The 12911-nt window shown below is 40.3% G+C and overlaps 1 protein-coding gene across 4 annotated transcripts in view; it reads right to left on the bottom strand.

Moving 5' to 3' along the window:
• Nucleotides 1–267: 267 nt before the first annotated feature.
• Nucleotides 268–12911, bottom strand: part of LOC124617747 (solute carrier organic anion transporter family member 74D) — a 219590-nt gene continuing 206946 nt past the window's right edge. For all 4 annotated transcript variants that reach the window (XM_047145291.1, XM_047145290.1, XM_047145292.1 and 1 more), the window contains 3 exons: nt 10277–10380; nt 3837–3938; nt 268–856 (listed from right to left, as the gene is read on the bottom strand). In XM_047145291.1, the coding sequence (XP_047001247.1) occupies nt 726–856; nt 3837–3938; nt 10277–10380 (337 nt within the window). In that variant the 3' untranslated portion in view covers nt 268–725. The remainder of the gene's footprint in view (nt 857–3836; nt 3939–10276; nt 10381–12911) is intronic.

Here is a 12911-nt window from a genome sequence, read left to right as displayed (position 1 = left end):
GTATCATTATGAGACAATCACTGGATCTATAAAATAAACAAAAATACATGAGACTGTAACTTTGCGCTTTCCGTATTGAACGTAAACAAACAGGATTAAGCTGAAGTCACGAGACGCTTCCAGCTTGTTGCTGGTGGCACGTGCAGTACGCTTTGCCTACGCAGTGGGTATCCCTACTACATGGTGACTGCTGCACCACTGTAGCTTAAACCAAGGAGAAGATAATAATTTTGCAGTTGTGATGTTCATCAGTACGCATAAGACCAGTTCTAAGGAAAATCTGTTTATTGTAGCCTCACTTGTATAAAAATATAATAAGAACAGCACATGGTCCCAGACATTACTGTTTGTATCACATTAAATACGAAACAGTCGCAACAATCATATCACAAATCTCTTAACCGTTATATTACAGCAAGGAAACGGTTTCGGTAACATACGATTCTAATGTATTATGTTACAAAAACTATTTGTACAGATTCATTGCAGTAGATATTTGGCACTTTGGTATTATTGCTTACAAGTCTTACAATACAAATATGTACATGAATTTCAAAAAAAGCAACACAGAGGTACATTGTAAAGTCTCAGTTATGCAGCTCACGACCAGGACAGAAACTCAAGCCTGTGTGGGTGTCTGCTTCGTGAAAGCTTCTTCAAGATGGGAACTTATCGAGAGCGATGTCTTGCTTGTTTATTTTTCAGGTACGCTGTCTCCAAGAGTATCACTCCTCCAGAACTATTTTCTCTTGAACGTCCTCCACTTCTTTTGGCTTTACTTCTTCGTCAAATATCTTCAGGTCCTTCACGAAGTACCAGACGCCAGCATCAAATATAGTGCCCACGGTTACAAAAGCTGTTAGAAATGAAGACTCTCATTAATGCAGTCATAAGAATATTTTTTTCTCAATTGAAGGCATTGAAACAATAACCAGATAAGTAATGTTTACGTTATGTCGACTAAAACACAAAAAACTGTCCACAAGTTGGAAAAAGTTTTTCAGTCGGTCTTGTCTTTACTCAACCTCTATTTAGGCCATCAACACTTCGTAATACCTTATTACATAGGTAAGCAATATTTTATTATTATACTTATTAAATTTTTTAAAAAACGGACTTTTCTGCGTCTTGAACCAAACATCTTGTTCTATAGTCTTGATGTCAACTTAATAAGCAAATAACTAAGGAAACAACAACTGTTCCCATTCTACAGATTACTGAATATTATGACTAGTCTGAAAATTACAAAGAAATGGATATCCTAATAAAAGTCACAGCTGTGGAAAGTTGACGTAGTCATTGAACTTCTACTTCCGATGAACTGTGTGTAGAATGAGTAACAGTTCTGTCACAGATCAGCTTATTATAAAATTCAATGTCTGAGGCTGATGTATATATTTCTTGATAAGCTTCAAGAAATCTTTATATTCCTCATATTTAACTGTCGGAGGCGCTTTATAATGTTTCTCCTTATGAAAAGTCAGTGTAGTTGAGCCTTTCTGGATGTCGATACCAATGACAGAGAAGTTGCGACAGTGATACACTATAGCGATCAAGACGCTTGTGTTCAGTGGAGTATTTAAAGAACCTTTACTCTCAGATGGTAACTTCTCATTATCGGAATTCGTGATGTTAAACCGAATCGACTTTTTTAAATGGGAAGAGAATAATCTTGTGTAATATCAACCACAGTGAACTTACTAGGTTTGGTTCTGACGAATTTTTTCCAGTAACTTGGAACTACGATCTCTGAAGACTTGAGATGTCACTAGGAAGTGAAAACTCGCATTGCTGTAGAGAAGGAGGTATTCAGTACAAAGAAGAGATTATTATGTGGCAAACTAGATAAAAGTGCGAGGAAAAGATTTGGCAAGTGTTTTGGCTGGAATGTGACACTCTATCGGGCAGGAACGTGGACACATCTGATGAAAGGATGAAGAAAAGTATTGGAGATGTCGATGTGAAAGAGAGTGGAGAGGATAAGATGGAGGAAAAGAGTGACTAACGAATGATCCCCCGTGGTACACAAAACAGGTCCGAACGCTGTTGCAGAAAGCATGCGAAGTTCAGAAGAACGCGAAATCCCGAAGATTGGCTAAAATTTACAGACGCGCGAAATTTGGCACGGACTTCAATGCGAGATGCCTTTAATGGGTTCCACAACGAAACATTGTCTCGAAATTTGGTAGAATGAGTGTTGTAAAGGGTTGGTGAGAGGAAAGACTGTTGCATGTTGTAAGAAAAAGGAAGAAGAACTGGATGGAACCTTCGTTGAGACGGGAATGCTTGCTAACAGACGCTTTGGAAGGTCCAGTTTGTGGAACGAGATAGTGAGGACGGAGATACAAGATGATAGATGACCTCAAGGGAAGCGGAAATTACGCGGACCTGAAGACGATGGGAGAAGGCAGGAGAGCATGGAGAGTTACAAAATGAAAACCACCCTATGACAGAAAACTGATGATAGCGATGGTAGGTATAACCGATCATGTTTCCTTCTCTTCTTTTCAACTAACCCAAAGCTTCGTCCACAGAGTAAAAAGTTTTGTCCTGGGACAGGAAATGTATGACTATGTGTACATAGCGTTCTCGCTTCCCACGCCCGGGTTCCCGGGTTCGATTCCCGGCGGGGTCAGGGATTTTCTCTGCCTCGTGATGGCTGGGTGTTGTGTGCTGTCCTTAGGTTAGTTAGGTTTAAGTAGTTCTAAGTTCTAGGGGACTTATGACCACAGCAGTTGAGTCCGATAGTGCTCAGAGCCATTTGAACCATTTGAACTATGTGTACAGATACTGCACCATGATATGATTTTCGTTTCGGGCAGTGAAGTTGTCAACGAATAAAAGCAAATTTTCCACATTTTTGTCAAGTGTGTTATTGATGAAGTCGTGAGACAATTTATCGCTTCACTTGGCCCTTTTCTCTTACAAGTCTCATCGCACCGGTAGAAGTAACGGCTGCAAACTCTTTACAAGTTGCTATATTACATAAATTCAACAAAAATAAATAAATAAATGTTTTTTGTCTAGGAACCCCATTCTACACACAGAGATGTCAGTAAAGAAATAACGTTGTACTCCCTTCGCGTGCCAGAATCTGACTACTGTTTGGGGCAATGGCGAGGCAAGTAACGGACATGTCTGGTTCTTGCCCTAAATAGACGGCGTCTGTATTCTGAATTGGTCTCATGGACAGGTCTCATTCTCGCGCCATACGATCGAACAATTTTCAGACAATGCAATGGCAGTAAAATCTCATTTTCGGCCAAAGGTTGACGTATCTAGTTATTGTATCAATGCCTTCAATTCTTACAACCATTATTCACAACGAATACAAATGCGAGGTGAGTTAAACAACACAAAGTTGAAGCCGCCATTTTTAGGAGCTTCCAGAGTGAGAGGTTAGCCTCTTGAACTGACTTCATTGAACTGCTAAAATTTCTACCTGTACTTAGACTACTAATCCGAACCAACGTCAAAAAAATGTTGGATACGTATCACTTACATTCTTATTTTCTTCCTCATTCTTATAATAATTTGCTTATAATTATACGCACAGACAGACTGCCACACATGCACACATGCACACAAGCACACACACACACACACACACACACACACACACACAAATGGATGCACAATACATCAGCAGACGAATGACTTCGGCTACAGGAAAAAGAGAAGAAGTCTGCATTTTCACCTGTACGGCACGTCGTACCACAGTGAATTTTGTGTTACAAATTCATAGACCCAATATCAGAGAACATCTGATTTAAATTCGAGTTAAAGCTACATTCGAACCCCCTTTAACTCGGACCATCATTTCTTGGGAAACTTACCGGCGGATGTGAGGTTGAGCATATAACGCAGCGATTCGCCATTGTACAACCAGCAGTTGCCCGTTCCGGCGCATGTCTTGCCCCACACCAGACACGTGGAATCTGTAACAGTATGCGTTCATTCTGCAGTTAACAGTCACAATGTTCAGTCTTAACTGCGGTTGAGTGTAAGTTTACTTCCACAGCTTTAATTCATTCTGATTTTATTGTCCTCATTAACTTATGTTACATTCACTAATCCGCATTGATGAGAAGTCAGCTATTATAACTGTAACTGAAAAGTAAGTACACAGGGTGTTCAATAATTCGATGCCCACACTTGCATATATGATGACGAAGACAACAAATATACCTTGTTAAGCAACTAGGTGTTATAAACTCATACTGACTGAGTGCTAAACATATGTAGGACATCTGTGGCAAGTAAATTATTTAAATATCGTTATCCAAAGTAGATCTAAGATACATCGTGCTGTATAGTCTCAATGTCGCTTTGAGTCAGTAAACAGCACGTAACACTGTTGTGCGTACGCTACATAAAGTAAGTATACCGATGAGCTCAAACCCGTTTAATAATGTACTGGTCCACTTTTGAAAACCCAGTACAGCAGTGATTCTGCTTGGCATGGATTCTACAAGTCCTTGATAGATTTCCTGAATTATGTGGCACCAGATGTCTAATCACAAGTCGCTAAATTCCTGTAAATTCCGGGACGGTGGTTTGTGAACACGCAGTGCATATGTGCTCCATTGGGTACAGATCAGGGGAATCTGCTGCCTAAAACATCAGTGTGAGTTCACTATCATGCTACTCAAACCACTGCACCACGATTTTGGCCTTGTTTCGTTAAGAGTTACCCTGCTGGAAGATGTCATCGGCATCAGAGAAGACTTCAACAACAAAGGGATGCAGGTGGTCACTGCTGTCTTGGTGTCTCCGAGTACTACCATAGAGACCCAACTCAGTTTACCCCATAGTAGCGGCACCACCGTTTAAGATAGGAAAGTTAGATTCAGTGCAATATTTCTGAGTGCACAAGTTACAGCCAGGTGCGGGCCTGTTGACAGTAAGTTACGGTGACCAGCGGTTGCGAAGTAGAATGGAGGCCACAGGGGCCGTTGAGCCACTGAAAAGAGGAAACGTAGCAGTTTGCATGGCGCAAGTTACAGGCAGAAGGGGCCCTCTGGTGCAACCTAGGTGTTATGACTACGTAACTCGGAGTGGTGTGTTAGCAAAATAGAGGTGCACAGCCACATATAAATAGGCTCTAACGAAGAGGATTCAAGTGTGGCAGGTCTCTTGGATGGTGGAGCGTGTCACACCACCGGCTACACGCAGCAGCAGATGGGGCGCCAGCGTTCCAGTTCATGGCGGGTCACTGGTTCGACCCTCTGCTCTCACCACCCTGCTTCTGTCGTGCGGTGCACTTTTAAAGCAGCCATTCGCCTGGATGAAGGCATTTAAGGAATCAGCCATCGACCTGGTGTAACAAGAAATGCGATTCATTCGACAGGCGATACGTTTTATTGATCCCAGGCGAAAACTCACTGACGCAGTGCCCACTGCAATCGTAAATGACGATGTCGCTGGAACAACACAAGAACACCTAGGTGTCATGTGATGTGGAGCTCCATCTTCAACAATGGCCTTTGAAGGGTGTGCTCTGGAACACTTGTGCCTGCACCAGCATTGTACTCTGTCATCAGACCTGCCACAGATCGCTGTCTAAATGTTCAGTTGTGTGTGAATTCCTAAGGGACAAAACTGCTTTGGTTACCGGTCCCTAGACTTACACACTACTTAAACTAACCTATGCTAAGAATAACACACACCCATGCCCGAGGGAGGACTCGAACCTTCGGCAGGTGGGGCTGTGCAGTCCATGACATGACGCCTCAAACCGCTAGGTCACTCCGGGCGGCGATCGCTGTCTATCCTGGATTATATAGTGTGCTGTGGAGGGGAGGGGGGGGGGGGGGGTGTTCCTCCGACCTCTACGTTTTGTGATATGACATGGTCGTTATGGCCTTCTCGTTATTTCATCATCCTTCAACTACTTTCCACATGCGCTCACGACAGTAGTACACCAACAGGCCATCAGTTTCGCCTCGTCAGTGGATCTCTTTTTAATCTGCATCACAACAAGGATGTGCCCTCTGTCAAAACTGCTTATATCAGTGTGTTTCCGCATTTGCGGTCCGTATCTTCGCTGTAATGACTTCCCATTCGTTCTCTCCCACTAACATTGTTTCCTTGCTGCGTCACGTGCGCGAAACACCACCAGGAGGCATTCATCCTCGCGGTGGGCAGTGGTCATGGTGTTTTGACCCATCAGTGTAAAGTGGAGGTCTGCACATGGTCCTCAAGATTGACAGTCCCCATTGCACTGGACTTCTTTCGCTCGTGTTACATAAAAACTGAAGTGTGTTCTACCTCTATGGACCCAGAAGGAAAATAAATTGCAAGAAGTGTTGCAGCAGCCACAGATATAAAGAACATGTCACTCATTTTCCATCAAACACGTGGTGCCCTGTTACGTCGGTACCGCCTTTGTGCTGAAGTATTTGTGCTCATTTTGAACAGTTACTGAAACACTGATCACAAGAATATAGTCTTCTGGGACGCATAATGGACTCGGGAAAGTGGCTGATCAGACAGTATATAGAACAAAAGCCAAACAACAGCCGCATTTCAATGTTTTTATTTATTCTTCTTTAAGCTACCGGTTTCAGCATTACACTAGTGCATGTGGATGGCATCAGTGAAGTGCCGAAGCTGATAGCTTAAAGAAAAGTAATCTATAACTGATTGACATATGGCTGCTGTCTGTTGTTAGTCTATATACAACAATAAAGGTCTGAAACAAATTATGTTGTTTTATTCTCCATCACATCCAATGCTCCTCATTCAATAGGTATTTCCAACACCCAGTTGCCTATCGAAATATATTTGACGTCGTCTCTCTTATCACATCTCCCATTTTGGCTACACAGTTTTTGAACACTCTTTACAAAGAATGAATTTTCGTTCTGCAGTGGTGTGCAGCTGATCTGAAACTTGTTGGCAGATTAAAACTATGTGCCGGATAGGGATTCGAACCTGGGACATCGCCTTTTGTGTCGAAGTGCTCTGTCGACAGGGCATTCAGAGCACGACCCACGACCCTCGCTCACATCTTCTGGCCCTCCATTATTTCATCTTTTACAATACAAACTTCACAGAAGTTCTCCTGCATACTTTGCGGGTCTAGCAATCCTGAAATAAACGGGATTAACGGTCCCAATTTTAAGCTCATATCCGGAACACAGTTCTAATCTGCCAGGAAATTTCTCCCTGTGTACAGTCGAAGAGGGAACAGCTAGTTTTTTTGTTACCTGCCATAATCACGTCGGATACCATTTCACATTGATCACCCGAGTAGAAAAGACTGTTCTCCCAATACACTACACTTTTATATCGTATGTACGCGGTATTAACGCCATCTGTATGTGTGCATATCGCTATCCCATTACTCCGGTTATCTCAGTGTAAGAAACGTATTCGCTGAACTCACTGGACTCAGTAATTGCAGTAAAATATACTTTGAAAGCTGTGGACCAATTTCAGTATTAATATTTACCACTGTACCACTGGCATTCCTTCATTCGCGATGTCTCCTCCACCATACCCCCCCCCCCCCCCGTCCACGTGCGCAGATTATCATTATAGTTGTTTAAGGAGCACGACTGTAAAGTCCAATTGGCGTCGTGACCCCTAATGCTACCATGTATCAGCTCAATCGAGCACATCTACGATGTCATTAGGCGCAAATTGGCAGCTCAAAGAGGGTCACCTTGTTGCCTTTAAAGCAAACGTGTTACATGTGATTAACATTATGTTGTCTGCTATCGGCCACGGTCACTTACCATTTGTTTGTCAGATCCACGCCGCGCTGAAATTGTTTGTATGTTTTAGAGACCATCATGCAAGTAGCTGCGTTCTCATGATGTTTCTTGTAGTCCTGTGTATTTATTTTGTGGATGGTTTCAATCATTTGGTATTTTATGCTGCAGCTCTGCTAACTTTATGAACTTATTTTAGTGGCGTATTTTGTTTTTGTTTTTTCCTTGTGCCTTGGTCTGTTATTTTAGTATAGGTTAATATTATTAGCAGACACGAAAACGTTATAATATTTGTGCATCTTCATGTTTTCGCGTCGCAATGACTGCTCCATTGAATACCGGGTGTGCAGCCGTATAAATTCCATTTCTTCTTCTGATATTTCACCGCCTATCTTTCAGCCAGCTTCAGAGTGGCCGAATGGATCAATCATCTCAAGAGTGAGCAGAATGACGGCTCACTCCGAAGATGACAGAATGATACACAGTCGAAATATCAGAAGAAGAAATGGAATATATGCCGCTGCACGCCCGAAATGTAATGGAGCATTATAATATTTGAGCAATTATGACGAGAATAACTAAAAGTAAGTTGAACATCTTGCTTAGGCAATGGTCAACAGCATGAACAAATTTTACAAAATGCGTAACACTGTGCTGTCTGTAATAATATTATTTCATTTTGCTAACGGTTTCGTTTCTGAACCATCATAAACGGCAGCTGCACAACATACAAAAGTGAACAATGTGACAATGCCAAACGAAATAAGAAACACAGAAGAAGTGTACAATGGATCAAAATACTCTATAAAATTATCACAGACTTATCAAGTGTCATACATGTTTTAAAAAAAGTTATCACAGGAAACCATAATTGCCAAGATAATATAAAATCAAAAATTATAACAAGATAAAATTATTATTGCACATTGACACGAGGACAGAAAGCGATGTACAACAACTTAGAGGTCAAAGATGACAATCTTGACCGAATCCAAAGAGGTTGCCGTTAAATAATTATGTGATAATCAAATTCAGAACTGAAGTATTAACACCTCTATACCTGATTAACATTACGTAAACACACCAGTAAAATAAAATATAAAGTAGCAAACAGCCAAGATTTATGAAATATTTTATATGCTTACATTTATCAGTCTTCCTTGTTACTTTATATTTTGTTTTATCAGTGTTTTTATGTAATGTCAGTCAAGTGTATAATTACTTGTTTTGTAAATAAAACCGCCTTTTCTTGCTGCAACTTAATTTATTTTTCCCAGACGAGTTTCGCCTTTTTCTTGCTCTAAGGCATCTTCAGTGGGATCTATAACGATACAGTTTTCTTATTTTCAGATTATCAAACAATTCACGTCGCATTTTTTATGTAATTAAGTAATTACTTACAGTTTTCTGTGAACTGCATTTCCTTTCATCTGGTCTGGAGGTCGCACTACCACTTTATTTTCGATAGATAAACACAATTTTGTATTCCGAACTTTGTCACAGTGTTCACCATGTTCCTCCTTCTCTTTTTGCTGTACAATTATTCTTTTGCGATTATATATAGCTATTTGTTCGAACACTGTGCTTTTAACAACATAACTATTGTAACTCCATTGTTAACGTTGTTAAAAGCACAGTGTTCGAACAAATAGCTATATATAATGGCAAAAGAATAATTGTACACCAAAAAAAAAAGAAGGAGAAACATGGTGAACAGTGTGAAAAAGTTCGGAATACAAAACTGTGCTTATGTTTCGAAAATAAAGTGATAGTGCAACCTCCAGACCAAATGAGAGGAAAATGCAGATGACGGCAAACTCTAAGTAATTACTTAATTACACAAAAAAGCGACGTGAACTGTTAAATAATATAAAAATTACAGAACTGTATCGTTATAGGTTCCAATGGAGATGCCTTAGAGAAGGAAAAGGCGAAAAGCGTCTGGGAAAAATAAATTAAGGTGCAGCAAGAAAAAGAGGTTAAATTAAAAAACAAGTATTTCTGTGTTTGCTAAGGAGGATGGTCACGGAAACACACTTGTTAAGTGTAGAATTATTAATACTTCAATTCTGAATTTGATTATCAGACGATTATTTAATAGCAGCTTCTTTCGATCCGGTCAAGATTCCATCTTTATCCTCGAAGTTCTTGGACTTGTATTGCTGTATATCACTTACTGTCCTCGTCTCAATGTGCCATAATATTTTTATCTTGTTACAATTTTTGATTCTGTATTATTGCCAATTATGGTTTCCTGTAATAACTTATTTTTATAGCATGTATGACATGAGAGTATTTTGATCTATTAACACTTTTTCTGTTTTTCTTATTTCGTTTGGCAATGCCACATTATCCATTTTTGTATGTTGCACAGCTGCCGTTTATAATGGTTCAGAACCAAAACCGGTAGAAAAATAAAATAAAATTATTACTAACAGCACAGCGTTATGCGTTTTGTAAAAGAGAAGAAAGTTGTTTATAAAGCATCCGCTGGACAATTTCAAAGTCTTGTGACTTAAAATCGGCAGTTAGCGAGCCATCGTATGTGTGCCACTTACCTAGGAGGTAGCCGAAGAATATGGGCGCTGGTACGAATGCTAGAAGGCTCATCAAGGTGAGCCCGAACCCCATCGCAACTGGTTTGTCCTTCTCGTCCACGCATCTGAAAGAAGTCGTGTTGTCAGACAGACATAAAAGTTCCGTTAGACTATAATTATGATCTTGGAAGGAGTACTAGTGCATCACATAACTACTGTAGCGAATGAAGTTCTAGTCTGTACTGATGAAATGAGAAATAATCAGTACTCTCGAGCTCGTCCATTATATTTTTTCCAATAACAGAATAGGACAAGAATGGTAGCTGTGTCTTCTCGCACTACTGGTTCTGTAAAAAATATGTTTTCGGAAATGTTTATCAGAAGAAAAGTTCATCTTCTGTGTACGTCATTAATATTTTATACAAGTTTGCGAGACTATCCTTGCTCGGGTCCACTATTCTTTAGGTAGTTTCAACAAGGAAGGATACGTAACTTAGGGAAAACGAAATATGTTCTATGCGTAATGTATTCTGATATACTCTGATGACTACAAAATGAAATAACATTTTTTCCAAAAAACAATACTACAGATTATGCTTTGCACAAGGGTCGCTATTATCTGTGTAGCGAAACCGAATTAGTTGGTTGAATTTGTTTCCTGATAAACTGGATGAGAGCTACTGTACTGTAGTGCCATCTGAAAAAACTTTCTTGTCTGTTCCATTAGTATTGCAAAGGACACAGCCATTATGATAGGTATTATACAAGTAGTCAACTGATTTGGTACTCTCTTCTTTCCTCTATTGATTTTGTAAGCAATTGCCGTATCTGAGCGCCACATCACTTTCGAAGTGAAATAACGCTTGTTCGTATTACTATTTCGATTTATTGTACGAACTTTCATAAATTAATTAGTCACAGAATTTTTTATGGTGTGCCGCTACAGTTACTTGCAAACATATAGTACAGGTTAGTGAATAGTAATTTCTCTTTCGTAATATTTCAGAGCTCATTCGACAATACTTGCAGACAATACGGAGTCAAGGCCAGACACCCATCTCTTTAGCTCACAGAATATAGACTCAATGTCAACCATATGTCTGTTATTGGCTCGTAGCCAGCCAGCCCTGGAGATGACTCATGTGACCACATGCGCCTGACGTGCAGCTCATGATGCTTGCGGCTGAGAAATGAATGGTGGGAAGCGGGTAATATGGATGAAATCAATGCAAGCAGCCTGGTTTAAAATAAATCGACCGAATACTTGCACGTTGCCGGTATCAACGTTTACTACGCTGGGAACTAATCGACAGTCTAAAGTACCGGTATATAGCAAATTAAAATTCCTTTTTCGATTCCCTCGTACATAAACAAATTACATAATACAATATTTATTAATATTAAGTCGCTGCATTGTATTATATTTAAATAAGATGTACAACACTGACTGCTTTCCACATCGCAGTGATTCCTCTCAGCGGGATTCTAGGATCAAAAGACCTTGTTTAATGCGTTATGTACTTATTTTATTCAAAGTGCAGCAGGCTGATGATAAAGACAGCAAGCCGTACGTGCCCTCATCGCATTTCCTTGTTAGAGGACACCACATCATATTCATCACCACATCATATTCATCCTGTCTATACTGCCTGTAAGCCTGCGAACATTAAATGCACGCGTAAATGTGACCAAGTCATGCAGGAGGCAGGCGACGATATTTATAGTAATCAGTGGTTCTGTGTTGAGACTGACAGGGTATATCAGACAACGAAATGACTTTATTGCTCATATGACGCGTTTCGGAATTTATACAAGGTGGTCAGAAAATGTCTGAAACCCTGTAGCGATGTTGCAGGGCAGGTTGAACTGAGACATAAACGTTACGAAAAAATTTGATATGTTGTGCCGTTTCCGTGTTATTTAGCATTGAAATTAGTCAACCGGGACGTCGCACTCTCGCATTCAGACGGCGTAGGCCGGCGAGTGCTTTGTTTGGGTAGCTAAAACTTGAATTTGCGGGCGCAACGACCTGATTGGCTAACTTCAGTGCTAAATAACTCGAAAACGGCGCAACGCCTGGAATTTTTTTCTTAACATCTATGTCCCAGTACACTCTCGAAGATCCCTACAAGCGTTTGAGACATTTTCTGATACCCTGTATACCATCAAATATCAACAAAATATCGGATAAAAACTATTTTATACAATCATCTAGCACAAACTGTGCTACACCTACCCAGAAACCATTTCCGCACATAGATATGACGTTTCAAGCTGTATGTGAAACGAACATTCGCAGACTATAGACACATTTCTACAGACAGCGGACCAGTACAGAATGTACAGTGGCACTAAGGCGCATCAACTTATGTACATTTATTGTATCGTGTGCCTGATGGCTGTGAAGAGACTTCACAGTGATAAAGGGTTACTCAAAATATTTGTCTAAATTCGGGAGTGTTATGCGGTGCTACACATCGTCAAAAGCTACAATTACAACTGTGCGGTTTGTCAAACGACATAAAATGAAATATAAAATAGCACTGCAAATATATGTCACAAATTTAAATACAGGCAGTAAGGGAATTGGAACACAATATTTTCGTTAAAATAGGGATAGTCCATATGTCAGACACAAATCCGGCACCAGAAAGTA

The sequence above is a fragment of the Schistocerca americana genome, chromosome 1 (genome assembly GCF_021461395.2).
Source record: "Schistocerca americana isolate TAMUIC-IGC-003095 chromosome 1, iqSchAmer2.1, whole genome shotgun sequence".
NCBI lineage: Eukaryota > Metazoa > Arthropoda > Insecta > Orthoptera > Acrididae > Schistocerca > Schistocerca americana.
Note: the sequence above shows the minus strand (reverse complement) of the source record. Positions and strands in the feature narration are given on the sequence as shown.